The 20,301-nt window shown below is 32.9% G+C and overlaps 1 protein-coding gene across 2 annotated transcripts; it reads right to left on the reverse strand.

Annotated features, from left to right (window-relative positions):
* Positions 1 to 8,282: 8,282 nt before the first annotated feature.
* Positions 8,283 to 19,949, reverse strand: LOC148277696 (uncharacterized). Of its 2 annotated transcripts, XM_088232521.1 has the most exons (4): positions 19,874 to 19,937; positions 12,457 to 12,683; positions 10,967 to 11,243; positions 8,283 to 8,946 (listed from the first exon to the last, which is right to left on the reverse strand). In XM_088232521.1, the coding sequence occupies exons 1-4, from the start codon at positions 19,926 to 19,928 to the stop codon at positions 8,555 to 8,557; spliced, it is 951 nt and encodes a 316-aa protein (XP_088088647.1). In that variant the 5' UTR covers positions 19,929 to 19,937; the 3' UTR covers positions 8,283 to 8,554. The 2 variants fall into 2 exon arrangements, with proteins under 2 accessions (XP_088088647.1, XP_088088648.1); XM_088232522.1 differs by lacking the exon at positions 10,967 to 11,243 and having other exon boundaries at positions 19,874 to 19,949.
* Between the last annotated feature and the right edge of the window lie 352 nt (positions 19,950 to 20,301).

Genomic DNA, 20,301 nt, shown 5'->3' on the forward strand with positions numbered 1-20,301 from the left:
ACCAAAGTGTCAAACTTAAAATCATCGTAAGAACTACATCCAGAAATATGAAGATCTATTTTAACGGGTCCCCGTGAACAGTTCTCGCCCTGCAAGCATAGGTCTTTAAAGGGCCTGGCGTGGAAGGCAAGAGTTTACATTTTGCTAAACCTTCCCCTCCAAGCCCAGATCCGTAAAGTGTCGGGCTATTAGGCAAAGAGCGAGCTCTTGAATATCCTCAAGTTTAACCATTGGTCCCCGGGGATAAGGCTTCTTTTATGATGCAAAGCATCACACTCACATAATATAATGTGTATAGGTGTTTCCTCATCTGCGTTGCAGAATCTACACCTAAAAGTTTCGGAAAGGTTCATATTTTTTTCGAATAGGTTTATATTTTTCAGTCTACACTCACTTAGAAGGTTGCAAAAATTCTTACCCATTAGTACTAAATGCACTCTTGTACAAGCATTACTACTACCCATTCTAGATTACGCTGATGTTTCCATGACTGATTTAAGCTGTGAGCAACTCGATAAACTTGAACGACTTCAGAATACATGCATAAGGTACATTTTTGGTCTTAGGAAATATGACCACATTTCTGATTATCGTAGGCAACTGAAATGGCTCAAAATTAGACAGCGGAGAGACTATCACTCCCTCTCACTTCTGTTCAATGTACTTCATAGTCCTAACGCTCCTTTATACCTGTGTGAAAAATTTCAACGCTTATCAGTTCATGGTTTACCTCTTCGTTCTCATTCTCAAGGCACTCTCTTAATACCCATACACAATTCCTCTTTCTTCTCTAACTCATATAGTGTCCATGCGGCTCGACTGTGGAATCATCTCTCATCCACCATCAAAGATGTTACTACATTATCTCTGTTGAAATCACGTCTGAAGAAACATCTCCTTTCTCTTCCTTAATCTCTCCTCCTTTCCTTTTTCCTCTTTCCGCTTTTTTCCTTTACCCCATTGAGTAATAGTTTTGATTTAAGGTTATTTATAAACAAATACGTTTATTTCTATTTTTAACTTCTTAATCTTTTTTTTTCTATTGAATATGTTCTGTAACTTGAATTACAAAAATAAAACTTTTATTTTATTGGTTGGTTGGAAGAAATTGCCATTTGGCAATAAGCCCGCCAATGTACAAATAACATTATGTACAAAAAATTAAATAATAATTCTAGCAAGGTGTTTGTGAATAACCCTCACTTGATTTTGAAAATCTTGGCGAGTACCCTTTTATCAGTTCTTTCGTATGATGCTAACCAGGTACTTTTAGATGTGTATGAAATAGTATGTACGAGTATATCAGAAATGTAGACATACCATTCCAATATTTAATAAACCTTTATTTATGTGTGCTTAACCGAACGTTTTCAAATTAAATTTTATGCTGTGGGTACTAACGTTACTTGCATTTTGTAAATAGGGTTATTAAATATTCAAACGCACTTATTTCTTTCAGTCCGAGTATACAAAATTATAAAAATAAAATAAAATTAGAGTTTAAATTTGTACCCTTGTAAATTTGTTTGTAAAGGGTTACGGCGATGAGGTGTTAAACTAGTTGCACTGGGACTCACTGATTGACTGACTGGGTATGTGGTCACTTTATTTGCCACGTTCCATTGTTCTTCATTTTCTGCAAGATTTTGCTCTCGTTGTTATGTGCCATACTGTTAGACTTGCATAATATGTTGTATTGGATTCAATAGAAAACGCTGACTTGCTTCGTCGGTTGGCGCGCTACAATTTTAGATGAAATTATTTAACACGTGTGTGTCATCAATCATGGTCTATGAACCTCACATAAGTGTTACATGGAATTGGCAGAGGAAGGGTGAAAGCAAAGTTAATGCGGTCGTTTAGACGAAAATGTGGGAAATAGTGAAATCAGGCGAGAGTACATATCTGAGATAGGTGTAATTGATAAGATTAAGAAACGGTAACTAAGATGGTTTGGTAACTAATATGTATGGCAAGAATGAATGGTAACGTAGGACGTGGACGACCAAGAAAGGGCATGATCAGATCAATCTCAATCTCATGTCTGATCACGTCAAAAGCAGACAGCCGAAGTACATGTATTACAAGATATGTGAATGTGGAAGGAGTTAGGAATATATATTAGACATGTGTGGCAGTCTATCGTATCTGCCTACTTAAATGGCGTGGCAGTTGGAGTAGTAGCAGTAGTGTGGCATTTGTAGTAACAAGAGTTTCTGATTATACCCGAAATTCAATAAAAAAAATATACTCACCTGTAGATGCATTTCCAAACGCCAATATGGCGAGAAACACAAGAGTAGCCCGCATTAGAGTCAATAATTTAACAAAACACATTACGTAGGTACAATGTTTTATACCGAACATATTGTTATATTATAAAACTATTTTCAAAGTCAATCAGTATTTAAACATTTTTACAATTTGATTATTTAAATCTCATGTTATTTAATTGAAATCAGTTTTTTATATTTTATTTTGTTAAGTACAGGGATGTTGGTAAATACTGTACTACGAAGTAAAATCATAAATATGTTGTTTGTTTTTTATTATTATTTATTAGGTATGCACCGTATAATTTAGATTTAGGACGATTCATGAGCTGCTAATAAACTGTCAGAAGAAGACGCGCAGAACTAAATAATTTAACGCCAAGACTTTTAGGATTTAGCTGTGGAGCTCTTACTTCAGTTGAAAATTGACAGAAGACACAAAGTTTGAGGTGGAATGCGTGTTTGTATTACATAAAAAATAAATATACAGACTTTTGTAGCGAAGCACGAGACTAATGGCTTGAGGAGTTAAACTGACGGCACCTGGACTACATACTGGAACTGAGTGACTGCGTTGAGCTGATTTGGTCCGGCTGACTCTTTGATCTGACTTACTTAGGTTGACTTGGCGTCACCACACCCTGTGATTCCATTTTAGGCCACGTTACTTTGTTCTTCATGTTTATGGAGGTATACTATGGGGTAGAAACGAAGTTTATGAGCTGAAGAACGTTTCTTTTATGCACACTGATGTTTAATGAGCAATATTGTCTTGCAGAATACGTTGTATTGTATTCAAGATAAAAGGATGGACTTGCTACATTGGTAATGACTGTAATGAACAATGGCTCTTTATTTCAAGTGGAATCATTGCACGTGTACGTGTCATCAATCAATGAAATATGACCCCCATAAACATACTTCTGCTTACTGATTGTACAGAAAGGAACTTATTTAAAAACCTGACATAAATTTACGCCTAGACATAGTGGCAGAATAAGGAAGAAATACCATCCTTATTCTACCACTATAGCAAGAATGGTATTCCCAACTGTATTCTAATACTTATTAATCTTCGTTAAAATTTCAACGCTTATTAATTCATGGTTTACCTCTTCGTTCTAATTCTCAAGGCACTCTCTTAATACCCACCCACAATTCTTCTTTCCAAGTGTCCGGTCACGTCCTTTACTAGGGCCCAAAAAACTATATTTTTTCTCTACAAAATGAATGACCAGAATCTGACACGAACATCGAAAATTAAGGATCTGAACGTTAGATTTGTGAGCACCCTGACATTGCATGAACACATAGAGACAATCAGTGGTAATGCATTGAAGATGTTAGGATTTGTTCTGCGTACTGCCAGGGTTTTTGAAAATACCCGCGTACTGAGAACGCTTTACAACTCGAGGTGCGAAGTAGACTTGAGAGTAACTCGATGATTTGGGGGCCACATGAACTGAACCCCTTTGATAGAGAAAGTCCAAAAGATGTTCTTGAGATATCTTTACATGAGAGATGGCGGGTATAAATAATCCTTGGCTCTACCCGAGCGAGTTTCTTCAGAGTATGCTTGGCTACAACAGTTTAGAGACTAGAAGGAATGTGTATTTGACTACACATTTTTATCGATTGTTGTGCGATATAATCGATAATTCTGAGGTTATGATGAGCATTGGTTTGTATGTTCCTGATAATTACCTAAGACAGCGTCAATATAGATTGTCCACCAGCCAATGATAGGTCATAAGCCCTGTAAATGCCTAGACTTCCATTTTCCCTTCTCAAAAACGTTTTCCCTCTCTGTTGCAACAAATTTGGATCTTAATTCAATTATATTAATATGTATTTTAAAAGTTATCACAATAAATTATGCCAACAGGTTATTAAAAATTATTTTACCTAACTAACGTAAGGGACTATTTGATTTTATAACGTGTGTTACTTTTCTTGTATAAATATTTAATGAAAAGTTAATTATATTAATATCAACATTACTTTTTGTTTAATCTTAGCATATGTTCTTGATAACGCATTAAAATTCATTATATTATTACTAAAGGTTCGTTTGATCTCAATCGCCGACTTACATACTTTAAACAAAATGTAGAGTCAATATTACAATTAATTATATTATAAAGATACATCAAATTTAAAGTCTGTATTCTAAATTCCAACTTATCTAGACTAAAATGTTTTAAGCGCTGATCATAAGACTGAAGGGTTCAGCCCAGGGGTGATATTTTGAACGCTCTCGCGGCCGTAAAAAAGTATGTATGTAAATACGCGAGATAAAGGTGTTTTCTTAGGCCGCGAGAGCGATTCAGATTAGCACCGCAGGTTTAAATGTTAGGTTACGATGATTTTTTTGCACATATTTAATTCAATTAATGCGAGTTATGTAATGTGTTGACCAGACTACCCAGATATTGGCCTATGCAGATGACCTAGACTTAATCTCCAGAACTGTCCCGGGATTAAAAGATGATTTCTTAAAGCTTGAAATGGCTGCAAATGACATGGGTCTTAGCATAAATACATCTAAGACTAAATATATGTTTGCGAGAAAGTCACAAATAAACTATGTACAACAGGCAATTGACGTTGGGTCACATCACATAGACAATATCAATTCCTTTTAATATTTAGGTACTGAAATGACTAATGTTAACAATTATAGTACCGAGATTAGAGCCCTGCTATCGGCAGCAAACAGATGTTATTATGACTTGTTTAAACATCTGGGATCCAAATCGCTCACTAGAATTTTTCTAAGACCATTATTTACAAAACTCTCCTCAGACCGGTCATAACATATGGTGCCGAATGCTGGGTTATGACCAAAAGAGATAAAAATATGGAATTAGTATTCGAAAAAAAAATATTAAGGAAGATATTTGGTGCTGCCAAACAAAACGGAGTGTGGAGGAGACGGTTTAATCATGAATTAGAGGCACTGTATGGCAAACCCAACATTGCACAATTCATTAAAATATGAAGATTATAATGGTTGGGCAATGTGCACAGAATGAATGATAACCGTACCCCAAAAAATATTATTTATACCACTCCGGAAGGCAGACGAAGTAGAGGCAGACCAAAATTAAGATGGCTGGATGATGTGGAAAGTGACATTAGAGGGATTGGCCTGACGAACTGGAGAAAAGCCGCGGGGTGCAGGGACGAATGGAGACAAATTCTGGAGATGGCCACGGCCCACAACGGGCTGTAGCGCCACTGATGATGACTTATGTATGTATAATTCAGTAATACAATAAAATATAGTTTTGGCCGTTCAAATGCGTCATTATTAGTGATTTCCAGTAATCCGGCGTTTTCAGTAATCTAGAAGTACTCTGGTCTGCTGGATTACCGAGAGACCACTGTGCTATACAATTTTAATTCTCTTTTTTATTCATATAAATATCTTTGTTTGTTCGTGCAATTAGATTTTTATTAGTTGATCCGTGGTGTGTACTAGGGGCGAATTCTCCAACAAACCGATTATTGGCAGCTTACCATATTATTTTGACATCTAGAGTAATGTTCAATGTTCTATTATTATCAGGAAAAATACGTCACGTTTGCATTTCTTACGTTAGTAAATTTACATCACATTTAGTTTAAAACTTCAGTCCATACAGCGAGCTAGTGCGCCTCTATCGGACGAAAGTATTACTACTGGATTACACAAGCTTGTGTGGCCAAAGATAAAATATTCACTTTATTACGTCTTTAAACTCAAAATTTTAGATTTACGTTAGAAAAATGAAACTTAAAATTACTGTTGAATCTTGCAGCTTTCTTAAATCCAAATTAGTTTTTCAACACTTCTTCATAAGGGCTATTATTCTTTATAATAAATCTGTTTAACTTAAAACCATGCAATGAAAGTAGCATTAGACATCATCATCACTATTTCCTTTTCGCACCTAATGGCGCATAGGGGATTGGTACACCAATCGCAGCATATCTCGAACAATTTTGCTACATGAAGGTAAGGTGATCTAACGATTTTAAAAATTTACGTTGCACCGATTCAATCCGAGTTGTATGAATACTATAATAGGAAGACCATATTATAGAATTAAACTCAAGCAGGCTACGAACAAATGATTTATAAAATGTTATTGCAATTTTTGGGCTTTTAAATGGCTTAGATATTCGCAAAATAAACCCACATACTTTGGACGCATTCTTGAAATTGTGATCAATGTGATGGTTAAATTTAAGTTTATTATCAAAAAGGATTCCAAGATCTTGATTCGTCTCGACGTTCATTAAAATTGTGTTGTTTTCTTGCGAATTTAATAGACAAACATATATTTATTTTAAAAAATAAATCGTTTTCATGACACCAAGATGATAAAGAATTGAGATCATTTTGTAGTTTTTAACAATCATCAATTAATTTTATAATTTATAATATTTTAAGGTCATCCGCAAATAAAAAAAAAAAATCATTTTTAAAGCAATATCATTTATAAATATCAGAAAGAGTAGAGGTCCGAGGTTGGATCCTTGTTGTATACCAGAGGATATGGAATAAAGAGATCCTGAAAAACCGCTGATAACAACAATCTGAGATCTGAAATGTTTTGTTTAGTAAATTATAGTTTTGGGTGAGGAATACTTAAAAATAATTAAGTTTTTATCATTATTCACTAAGCAATAGGGTTTTATTTCAAGTTACAATAAACACGAGTAAGAAATTACACATCGGAACGCTAATGAATAAAACAATGTTATAAACCACTTATTCGACGACTGCGTTGGTACATGAAATAGCCATGCGGATGAAACGTTTGCTTCTTAGTAACTAGGATTGGGGTTTGAATCCCCGTGGACTCTAGTTTTTTTTTCAATTACGTTTTTTCTTTTAATGTTTTTTTGTTAATCAAATGTTTGTCTTAAAATTTAAAATATTCAAACTTAAACTATTAGCTGCTAGCGCCATTTGTTATGGATTATTTATCAAATATAAAACAGGCCTTATTTGGATGTGCCATACTACCGCTATGGACATTTTATCAAAATTTTCGCTTCTTACCAATCTAAAAACTTACCGCTCACAACTAGTGTGAACAGGCGTATTAGTAAATATTGTATTAAGATCCTTTGAATATGAGGTTTTATTTTTAAATAGATTACATGTTTACATATGTATTTCATGTCTGCGGCATTGTTAAAGAATACAAGGGTTGATTGATATGCTCCACCCCTAACCTATTTCAAAGTGAATGAGAAAGGGTCTTACTTATTGTAATCTAACTTCTATTTTTATACGTTTGTTTTTTATTTCATTTTTTTAAATATCACTTGAACTCTAAACTTCATGGTCAAATAAAAAAAAATAAAAAAAAATACGGGCTAGATTTCTTACTGCCCATGCGCTCTGTAACTGCTAAACGTGCTTTAATCTAGCTCTTATATATCATAATTGCAATATATCATAATTAAAGACGAGGAACTAGAATCCCAACCGTGTATGCGCTCTGTAGCTGCTAGACGTGCTGGGATATTTATTTACTGTACAGCGCCCTTGAGGTGATTTTCACAAAAATGACGCTATGTAAATAATCCAAATGTTATAAACCTTGTATAAAATTACGCCTAGTCATAATGATAAAATAAGGATAGTACAGTAAAAATTCTTACTCATAAACATCGCATAAAGTTATACTCGGTATAGAGCTGAGATGATGACCATGGAAACTTATTTCACGCTTATAACTGGGTCCAACGTAGTATAGCGCTGAAATAAGCCGCGATCTGTCCATCTGTTACATTTTCAGTAGTAAATTGAACAAATTCGATAACATTTATTATCTTTTTAGAAATTTTAAGTTAAATATTGTTATAAGTGTAAAAATGATCATCATTTAATAGCATTCAGACAATTATCAGATGTTTTGACACTAGATTATACATAATAAATATTATGCTTCTTATTTAATTTTATTTAATGAAAATATATGCTTAATGCAATAAATAGCACAATAAATAATGAATAAATAAATAAAAATAGCAGTTTTGGAATATTTTCCAGATTTACACCGGTGAATTTGAAAAATGTGATTGTGCAGCCGGATTATGCGTCGCGAAACGTAAATATTTTAACATTTAATATTAGGTATTCGCGGATGTTGCATTGTGATCGCGCATACGATAAACAACCATGGTGAGATATTGTTATCACTTTGCTTATTAGCACGTCAATAGTTATTTGTGATTGAGCTACTAGAAACTTCAATTCCGATTAACAAAACGAAAAATAACTAATACCGGTGTTTATATTTATACAGTTTAGCAGATACATCTGCAACTCTATAGGCATTATCTAGGAGTGTCTTAATAACTCCTTTTATTGGCACTACACTCTCTGTCTCCTGATTACACGTGATTTCCCAGGGATTCTCTTCGAAGTACACATGGATGGAGATGACTCCATACTTTGACGTCCAGTCAGGGATGCAAGGGTTGGTATTTGGATAGGACAAGAAAGCTCCTCGGCCATTTGAGATATCGTACCAGTTTCTATCCACCGGGGTTGTTCTTCCAAAAGATATATAGGTAAGACCTACGACATTGCCTTTTGAAACCAACAATGTCCATGGATGCATTCTGGTACATGCATCAGCCGCGTTGGGATCATATTTGTAGTGGGTGCCTAGAATGAAACATCAAAATACGTATTAAAAATGATAAATTCATACACACAAGTCACATAAATCAACGGCTTGCCTATCACATACCGCACACCGTATCTGAGGATCTAAGTCTCTTCGGGGGTGCCCGCGTAGGGGAAATCTGTAGTAAATGATCCCTCAAAGTAAAACAATCCCCTAAGATTTAAGAATTTGTCATTCTTCAAACATTCTTTAAATAATGTTTTTTTCATCTGACAGTAATGGCGGATTTTTTTAATTTTATTTATTTATTCATAGAAATACATACCTTTAACAAAAAAATACAATAATAACGTATCCCAAACTCTATGAGGCCAAGGGCCCTGTGTTGAGTTAGAATACAACATAATAGAAAGAGGAAGCACGTACATAATGAAATAATAGCAAAAATAACAAGTAAATATTATAACATAAGCAGACATATAGTTTAAAGGGCATTTGGACAACCCGCTTAATAGTATATAAATCTATGCAATATTTCGCAGCAGTCTCTTGCAATGGTCTCTTCCCTTAGACAAAATCCAGACTTTTACCCTTCTAAAAATGGCTTTCGTTTTGGAGAACTTAATATGTTCATCAAGGATATTGATCACTCTTGGGGCCACAAAAGAGACATTCTTCTAAGCAAACGTCATATCTGCTTTTAGAATAAAATAATTTAAATTACAGGAAAACCTAGGACGAGCATTCAGTTAGGATCTACTCTTGTAGCCGCATGACCAGAAATGTCTCAATGACATTTTTTTTAAATTGTCTAATGCCCAGTACCTTCATGAACTGGAACAATGTCTCAGATGGGAAAGGGGGGTGACATTGCAGCATCACTCTTAGTATTAATTTTTGGACGTTTATTTGGGAGTTCATGATAGACGCAGTGCAACCTCCCCAGCCCACTACACCATAGGTTGCCACTGACTGTAAAAGAGCAAAATACACAGTTCTGAGAGTTCCAATGTCCAAGATGTTCCTAAGTGAGCAGAATACATGACGCCGCTTTCTTGATGTGGAAACCTGCGATTGGACGTGAACCTCCCATCGTAGATTTTTGACAATAATTATTCCCAGATTTTTAATGTACTCAACTGATTTTTGTGTACCGTGAAAAAAAGTGTGCTTGAAAAAATATAATTTTTGCCAATTAGATCTAAGGTAAGCCATTTTCAATTATCATATAAAGTTATAATAAAGTACAGTCTTTGAACTACGCAAACAATATTATATCCAAAAACCCTTTTTTTTTCATTATTCTGATGACAGTTAATTCATATTTTGTTTTTTTAATTAGTCACGATAACTAGACAGATATCCTGGCTGCAAAATATACGAGACTGGACTGGCTTTAGGACTGTGGAGCAGATTTTTTGGGCAGCAGAGACCAGAGAGACTTTTGCCAGAGTGATTGCTAACGTTGAGGATACCTGACAGGGCACTAAGAGAAGAAAAAAAGAAAACATTTTAATAAATGTACGCTTGAGTCAAAACGATATATAATGATCCCGTGATCATTTTATCCCCCATCGAGTTTAAATTAATGATTTTTATTTCTAGATGCCTCGTAATTTAATCCCGTTGATTTCACAAATGTATACTATATAGCTGCTAAGATAAGGGATAACCCAAAACAGCAAAATACTGAGTTTTGAGAATAGGTGTCTCAGAAGAATCTTGGGTGTACGGTGGTTCGACTTTGTGAGGAATAATACTTTTTTAGTTCGAAGGTGATACGGTGGACTGGACCATATCCTGCGGATGCCTTTGAGAGCTTTAACTAAGCTTGCCTACTTTACAAAGCCTCAGGTTCCTGACGTCCTGGACGTCCAATGCTGACTGTTCGTTGGCAGTTTATGTCGGAACTACGGGACGCGAGCCTGACTTGGGAGGATGCGCAGAAGCTCGCAGCCGACAGAGATGCATGGAGGCTCTTTGTGGATAGCAAACGCGTTAACTAGTGAGTCAACATGGAATGATGAACTTATTTTTTAATAGCATAAATAACCTCACCCATGCGTGGAATGCAGTTTTGCTTCTCATATTTAGCGTCACTAACCACTCGTCTTTCGTCAGTGGGCACCTCCGTATATATTGTCCCATACTTAAACCACAATCCATAACCAAGTGTGGGCATATCCATTCTACCGCCCATCGTGAGTACCGTGGTACTAACAACCAAAACGGTGCTTGTCCAGTAGTTAATCCTGTTTAAAGTTTTCTGCTCAAAATACGGAATATTATCGATTTCAAATGGAATCCCTTTGCCTTCTAAGTCACTAACTGGAATCTGAAAGATACATTGTTATCGTTGCAACTAAAAAAAATCCATATATCAATAACACATACACGCGCCAAATGATTTTACCCGAAACCTAGAGCGTCGACTGAAAAAGCAACACAGCATCTTCTGTTTACCGCAATACATTTTTTTTTTCAATTTAATTTATTTATTTAGTAAATAACATGTATCTACATTACAAATCAATATTTAAGGCGTACATATATAAAATACATAAAGAAGACTCTTGTCAAAGTTATGGGAGAATCCTGATCCTGAAACAATCCATGCTGACGCTGTCGCACAAAAACAAGCCAGGAAGCCCAATTACTGTGCTGAATTACAACGCAGAGCTCCCAGTCTCGAAAAAAATCTAATTTAGTTTTTGTGTCCTCACCAACAATCGGACCCGGAGCCTTCCGGACGCGTTTTCACCACTACACCACGAAGACCGGTTTTAGGTAAAAATCAGGAACATACAAACCAATCCTCATCATAACATCGGGATTATCGACCGTACTGGGCAACAATCGATAAAATTGTGTAGTCAAATATACATTCCTTCTAGTATCTGAACTGTTATAGCCATGCATACCCTGAAAAAACTCGGTCGGGTAGAGCTAATAATAATACATGCTTTCTCATGTAGAGATATTTCAGAGTTACGGTGCATGTATCCCCAAATCATCGAATAACTCTCGAGCCTACTTCGCATCAAGGAGTTGTAAAGAGTTTCAACTACTGTGCCAGACCAACATTATTACTTTGTTAATTAAATATTATTTTGCACATTGACATAAGATATCGTATTTCGACCGCGTTCACTCGGCTTTCATCTTTCCTCTGCCAGTTCCATGTTTTACTTCCAAACATACGTGCTGGGACGAAAACTTCGTCGTGCACTCCCAGTTTAGCTTTGATTGACATATTTTATTAGCAATTACTGCGCTTAGTGCGCCGTTCGTTTTGTTGCACGCATTCACTTTTCTTTCAATATCTTGTTCTACTCTTCCATCTCTTAAAAAACGTGCTTCTCTGATGCACAAATTGTGTGCACTGCGCAGAAAACTATGTGCACAACAATAAATATTTAAAAAAATATATGTATAATATATGTTAATAACTCTCAAAGGAGTTGAATCCAGTTTTTTCCATCAATCCAATTTGGACAAAATCAAAATAAGTAATAAATAATAAAGTTAATAATCAAATAAAAACTTACCGCTAATTGCAAGCCAGCTATAAAACCTCTTGCGTCATAGAGGCCACACACTCTAACATCATTTTCAGAGAGGCAGGCAGTAGTCAAACTTAAGTCATTCGGATTATCAACTACAGTCCATCCACTAGCCAACATTTCGGGCAATGTATCATTCACCCTCCAGTAGGCGTCGATGCCTTGCAATACTCCGCTTAAGCCAAATTTGACTCGGATATGAGTCCAATTATCTGAAAACATGTTTTAAATAATACACTGAGAAAATTGTTCCTAGGACTCCACCAGTAAGTATTATTTTATTTTTTTATTATTTTTATTTTTATTTTATTCATACAAATACATACCTATTACGAAAAATATAATAATAACGTATCCCAAACTCTACGAGCCCAAGGGCCCTTTGAGTTGGGGTACAACATAATGGAAAGTGCACGTACATAATTAAATAATAGCAAAAATAAAAATAAAATATATTTAAATAAACATACATATATTTCAAGGGCATCTGGACAACACGCTTAATTGTATGTAAATACATAAATACATATTACTGCATACAGTATCTCTCAGCCGTCTCCTTAACATGAATATATTGAATATGTTTTATATTTAATATGTAATGTTTAATATTTATTTATGTATTTTTAAATTAACGGTTCAAGGAACCTTTTCCAATAAAAAGTTTTACAGAAATAATCATAGCAGTGAACAATTCATTATGTAATATATAATATGAAATATAACTATTTAATTCAACTGAATAATTAAAACTTAAAAAAATTGTTAAAGTAATTTTTTTTTTTTTTAAAACTACAAAAAAGTAAAAAAAGAAACATAAAATATTCAAGATGACAAATAAAAAATAACAATGAAAGTGAGAAAATCGTATGCTCTAGTTATAAATATAATAAAGTAAAATTAAAAATAATTGAACATAAACATTAAGTGGCTAGTATTTAGCTAGGTAATAATGAAAACGAAAAATAATGCTACAATAATACTTTATAAGTAATACGTTTTTTGGATCATATGTATGTTTTACCTAAATAATACTTTGTTGATTTCAATTGTTAACCGTTTATTGACTTATATCTGTATTCTAAATTAGTATTTTTCTAACTTCTTCTAATTTTAAGATTATTTTAATATAACCCATACGAAAAAATGTACTCCTGTTCTCCACTGCAATATATGTTTGTATTATTATGGATACCCATATATTTTCTTGTAATATGTAATGATTTTTTTAAAATTCTTTTTTCTCTTCTTAATTAATTTTAATTTTTTGCTCCCTTTTTGTGTAAAATGCATTTCTGTCTTCATATCTAAAAATGCACGTCTGTTCTTTACCACATTATACTGATATGTAAAAATGATATTTTTGAAATTTTTCTTTTTATTCTAAAAATCATTTATATTTATTTTTTGCTACTTTAGTGTAAGATACATGTCTGTCTTTATTTGTTTATATATATGTAAAAACATGTAAAAGCCTTAAAGGCGTTTAAATAAATTAAACATGTTTATTTAAATTTATGCTTTATTTTTTTTTTTCATCATCATTATCATTCCGCACCTAATTATGCATAGGGCACTGCATTGATACACCAATCGCAGTGTATATTGATCATTTTTATTACATGAAGGTAAGATGGTCGGTCTTACGCTTCAGATACCAGTCCAGGGACTATTAAATATTCTAGTGTGAAAACACCTTTTTAAATAAATATTTTATATCAACCGTGTCGGGAATCAAACCCGAGAACTTTTTGAATGGTAGGCAAGCGCGCTGACCACTACACCACGAGGCCGACTAGTATTTATTTAGTCGACTTTATTTTTAGTAATGTTAATAATATTCATGCTTTCACTTTCCATTATGTTTTATCCCAACTCAACTGTGGGCTCTTGACCTTATAGAGTTGGGTATACGTTATTTCTTTTTTATAATAAGTGTCTTTGTATGAAAAAAAATACAAATTTCTACCAATCCAAAAGATAATATGTAGATAGTGTACATTATGATGAACACAAATGATAAATTTTATTCAAATATAAATAAAACAGAATTCCCAGAATTACAAACTACCAACAGAATTACAAAAATTTAAGTATGCGAGTTATAACTCGCGTGTTGACTCGAGAGTTATTAATATTAGTCTAGAACTAGAATATGTCCAAGCATTTACAAGGTTAATGACTTATCATTGACTGGTTAAAGTGGCTATTTTACACACTGTGTAACGTTCACCATTCTGTCTATGTTTGAACATCTATATTCCTTCAACTCTTCCTCTGAATCCAGTTCCTGTCTTTAAAAATTTGGACAAACTCAAAATATTGTTGATAAAACAAGCTGATTCAAATAGGAGTATGAAAATTAAAAAATATTTTCAGGCGTTGCCTATGTAGTATGTAGATGAAAAAAATCAGCAAGAGTCTTACGCGCGTTAATTAAGGTTTAATTTCACTAAGATTAACAGATGCAAGAATGAAGAAAAACCGATGTTCAAACATAGGCATAGTCAAACATAGTATATTTCCTTCTATAAAGTGTTCTATAAGAGTTGTTGTTAAAAGATTTAACTGGTTCGGGGTAGTGATGAATTCAGAATGCTAGTCGCCACTAAGAACACGACAATAAGAATCTAATAAACATTATTTTCAGTTACAACGCAACTATAAAAAGTTGTGTTTTAAATTCCGGCTGACATGAAACCGTTTTTGTTTTTACAAAAAGTGATCACTTGATTACGCACGAATTTTTAATCAGCATATAAAAAAAAGAGTAGGTGGCTACCTGCTTTTGGATATTTACGCAATTTTGTTCCACATGCGTCATGAATTTATGTGTTACAGTTGTGCTTTTAGAAATAGGGCGAAACTCTCTCCACATACACGAAAACCGTTTTAATGACAAAGTTTTTTTATCGGTTTCGCTCATACTAAAAAACTATTTTGAGTCATCGAACGAATAAATTAAAAAAATTGCAAACTGATAAACCGTAATTTTAATTAAATGTGTCTCTACTGTTTTCATTGCCGCTTTCAATGTGAGCTAGAAAAAATATATGGAAGGTTTATGTCGGACATTGTCATTCTTCCCCGTGGCCATATTGAAATACACGAATGGCAACAAAATACATGTTGACTTGTACTTATCAAAAATTACGAAAACCCGTTTCAATTGAAGTATTTTATATAAATTAAAAATAACATCAATATGTATAGTGTCCCCAAAAAATGTATGCACCCTTTGCGTGATTATATATCATATGACTTATTACTACAATTTTAAAGGAATAATTATTTTGTATGCTGATGACATTGGACTATTTTATAAAAATCAAACAGACGTATTAACAAACAACGACATAAACGAAGACCTAGCTATTTTGACTAAATAATCAAACGAAAACTTACACTTAATGAAAAAAAATGCAATATTATCCATTTTGAATCTAGAAAAAATGTCATAAAATAGATGCTCACATAAATGATGAACGACTTACTAAAATTTAACATGGTTAATATTATTAATATAGACAGACAATTGACATGGAAAGTTTATATCAACAATTTAATCAGGAAAGTGGTGATATTATCGTGTTTTTTTTTAATCGAAAAATTCTAATGTTTGAAGCCTATGTAAAAACTAAAATATGTTTTATGTTGCTACTATGGGAAACAGACTTCAAACTACAAAGATAGCAAAATTAAATATTAAAGCTTGTATATGACCTTCCCTTTTTAACAGCAACTTAAGAACTCTTTAAACAAACTAAGCAATTAAATATAACTGACCTCTTTAAACTAGAATCATTAAAATTTATTAATTAATTAGCCAGTGATGTTATTGAAGACGAAGAACTAAAACTAGAAAAAAATTGTAGTTAACATGGACACAATACTAGAATATCAGAAAAATATCACAAACAACCTTCAAAAGGAAACAAGTACATTCGAGACTAATAAACCAGGAACTGAATTATACAATCAGCTACCAGACAAAACTAAACTAAAGACTCAGACAAACGTAAAAAAGATAGTAAAACATATTCTCTTAAAAAACAGAATCCAGTACACCAGGATAAACAAAACATTGAGCGATTCAGTTTCCTCCTGTTTTGGCATCCCACAAGGTACTATTCTAGGTCCTATACTATTTATAATATATGTCAATATAATGTTCAATTTACCACTTAAAGGCGAAATCGTTTCTTACGCCGATGATACTGTGATGATTTTTAATGAAAAAACTTGGAATGAGCTTAATAAAATGGCTAATAAAGACTTAAAAGTTTTTAAAGAGTGGTTGGATCAAAGTTACTTGACAATGAATTCAGAAAAAACCCACTACCTAACATTCACATTAAACAATAGAAAAAGACATAACCATATAGACCTAAAATCTCACGACAAAAACTGCGGAGACCATACAAACTGTTCTTCTCAATGTGTTACCCTGACCGAAAAATCTAAGATGAAATATCTGGGAATAATAATCGACCAAAATATTAAATGGAAAGAACAAATAGATTCAATGTGCAAAAGACTAAGAAAATTATTCCACATATTTTTAAAGCTTAGAGGTATTTTATCGACGAATCAATTAAAGACAGTTTATTATGCTCTAGTACAGTCTATAATTCAATATGCAATAGTTGGATGAGGGGGGGCTTATAACGCTCATCTTAGACCCTTAAAAATTCTACAAAAAAAAATCATCAAAATAATACTTTATAAACCATCCTTGTTCTCAACTACCGAACTGTTCAAACAATTTAATGTTTTAAGAGTGGAGGATATCTACGGAAAGTGCTGTATGCTCCAGGTGCATAAGGATAGCCTCCCGTCGGACCGTATTACGGGAAGGTTGAGAACAGGATGCCTCGCTCTACCGAGAATCAAAACTACCACGGCCAAACATCATTATACTTACGTAGGACGGAAGCTTTTCAATAATTTACCTCAAAATCTACGTCAAGAAATAAATTACGAAAAATTTAAGGATAAATTAAAGAAAAGCTTCTTGACATAACTCTTGACATCTTGACATTAACATTAACTGTATTTTAAAAAAAGAGATGTATGTTTAATATGTGCCCGTGTTTACAAATTTTGTGTTTTTATTTAATATATTTTTTTTATATATATATATATTATTTTTTTTTAGTGTTATATTTTCTCAATTTTTAAAATTGTTTAATTTTTTATTTATTTTATTATTTTGTTTTGCATTTTATGTTTTATTTTTATGTTTTATTTTTATGTTATTTTGTAAGCTTGCCAAACACAAGAGCTAGACTCTTTTTTGGCAAGTTCAACCTTAAGTGTTTCATTTTTCTACTGAATGTATTGTTTATTTATGCTAAAATAAAGGTTTTTTTTAAAAATATATATATATAATCATCAACAACAGAGTTTGAATGCAAAAATATGTATTTTTTTTTTTTAAATGAATTTAATAATCCGTAAAGGTCAATATTTTTTTATTTTTTTTGTATTTAGAAAGGGTAAATTCTCCTAATAACCGATTATTTGCTGCTTATTATATTTTTTGACATCGAAAGTATTGTTTTTACAATCGTTATTTTTGAAAATGACTTCGACATCCTTCATATAAGCCACCAAAAGATTAATTTCATAATCGTGCATCTAACACCGCTTATTTCAAAGTTTACCTACTTCACTTTAATCAAGTCGCAGTAAAAGGAGTATAAGTTCTACATTTGACAATTATTACAGAACTAATGGTTATAAAAGAAAGGCAACACAAATTTTCTTGGACGGAAAAGAACGGGATAAAATATTTGTTTATTTCATACCCTGAGACGTCTCTAAAAGACGAGAATTCCGTTTACATCGGTCACCGTATTATAGAGCACCTTGAGGGTCTCCAACTTCTCAACCTGAGTGGTAGGACAAGTATGCAGTAATATGTACATTATAATCTGTAGTTTCTCGTCCGAATCCAGAATGTATATATATAAAAGTCAATGTTCGTATGTGGACCGGTTTACGTGGGGTTTTCAGCGAAATGTAGATCATTACCATGATAATATTTATAGCCCTTAAAAGTTTCAATTTATTTAGTATAAAAAAAGTTAGAAGCGTTAGTGTTTTTTCCGTCGCTTACTAGCGCTGTATTTGCCGTGAATGCATTTACAAAAAAAAAGTATTATCAAGTAAAGTTCTGTACGTATACCTAATAATGTTTGATTTTAAGAGGGAACGCGGTCCGACTTTTCTATATACATACCTATTTACGTATTTTCTCACTAGATTATGGGACTAGAGAACGGTTTATTTACACACTATAGATATTTATCATTGGCGTGTGCCAATTATTTTGTATACAAAAGAAAAAAAATATTATAGAAACTGGAACCATTTAAAAACCCGTCAAAAAGCACAGTTATATCTGCTGTCTTCGGGCGCATGGTATGAAAATATATATGTTTTTGGAAAACGCAAAACGTACCCATACAGTTTTTTTTTTCTGTTACTCGGGTCTAAAACTAAAATATGTTATACGCAACTATTATGGGGAGCAGGATATCAAAATGACATAAACAGACTACAAAGACAACAAAATAAAATATTAAAGTTAGTATATGACCTTCCCTATTTAACTGCAACTAGAGAACTTTTTAAACAAACTAAGCAATTAAATATAACTGAACTCTTTCAACTAGAATCATTAAAATTTATCCATAAATTAGCCACTAATGTAATTGTAGACAAAGAACTAAAACTAGTAAAAAATTGTTGTCAACATGGACATAATACGAGAATATCAGACAAATACCATATACAACTTTCTAAAACAAGACAAGGACAATCAAGACTAATGAACCAGGGACTGAAATTATACAATAAACTACCAGACAAAACTAAACAAAAGACTCAGACAAACTTTACAAAAGATGTAAAAAATATTATTTTGAACAACAGAGTATAAATGAAAAATGTATATATTAGTTTATGTAAAATGAATGTTATAATCCGTAAGGGTTTATAAATAAATTTTCAAATAAAAAATAAATAAAAAAATAACCAAATTGGTTTAGTTTAGAGGTGCGGAAAACGGGACAACGAAACGTTGATTTTGTCTATTCTTACAAAAGGTCTAACATGGCGTTGTCTTTTTGGCACAGTATCGTGGAGGCATCTGCAAGACAGAGACAGGAAAACAATGTTCGAATACCTATTTATCGATATTCTCTGTCCTCATAATTTATGTAAACCGAAACACAAAAATAATAATGTATACGTACATATCTAATTAGGAATAAATTCAATAATTGTCATCAAACTTTCGATTGCGTTCATTTTATATTTATTAGAGTATGTTTTCAAATCTAGTAATAGCAAATCATTGCTGGGCTCAGCTCGTAAAGTAATAAATCAGACTCACCTGTAGATGCATTTCCGAGAGCCAATGTGGCTAGAAATGCAACAACAGCCCGCATTGTGTTATGTCAATGACTGTCGAAAAGAATTGACAATGTTTTATGTCAAGTGTATTAGTGATTTTAAAATTCAAATTAAAAGGAACATTAAATAATCCAACCTTTGATACCTTTTCATATTTGACTTAAATATTACTTTTTCTCTATTGGTATATCAAAACAAGATTGTTTCATATGGTATACAGGAGTCTCGGAAAGTTATGTGCTAAAGAATATACTTATATTTTTGCGTTTTTAACTCTTAAAAGACTGTGGTAAATAATCCCTTTGCGCGCGGTGATGTAACATCGTGTTACCACTAGTAAAAGACGGAATATTCTTAAGTTCAGACATTTAAAAAAAAAAAAAAAACATAGAGACATACTGTTTTATA

The sequence above is a fragment of the Micrasema longulum genome, unplaced genomic scaffold (genome assembly GCF_059751315.1).
Source record: "Micrasema longulum isolate JH-2025_06_02 unplaced genomic scaffold, ASM5975131v1 h1tg000993l, whole genome shotgun sequence".
Lineage (NCBI taxonomy): Eukaryota > Metazoa > Arthropoda > Insecta > Trichoptera > Brachycentridae > Micrasema > Micrasema longulum.

Coding starts and splice junctions, on each gene's coding strand:
- LOC148277696 (XM_088232521.1), bottom strand. CDS start 19,928: ATGCGGGCTGTTGTTGCATTTCTAGCCACATTGGCTCTCGGAAATGCA. Junction 11,244..12,456: donor TAGCTGGCTTGCAATTAGCG/GTAAGTTTTTAT, acceptor TGTATCTTTCAG/ATTCCAGTTAGTGACTTAGA. Junction 8,947..10,966: donor AAACTGCATTCCACGCATGG/GTGAGGTTATTT, acceptor GTTTCATTCTAG/GCACCCACTACAAATATGAT.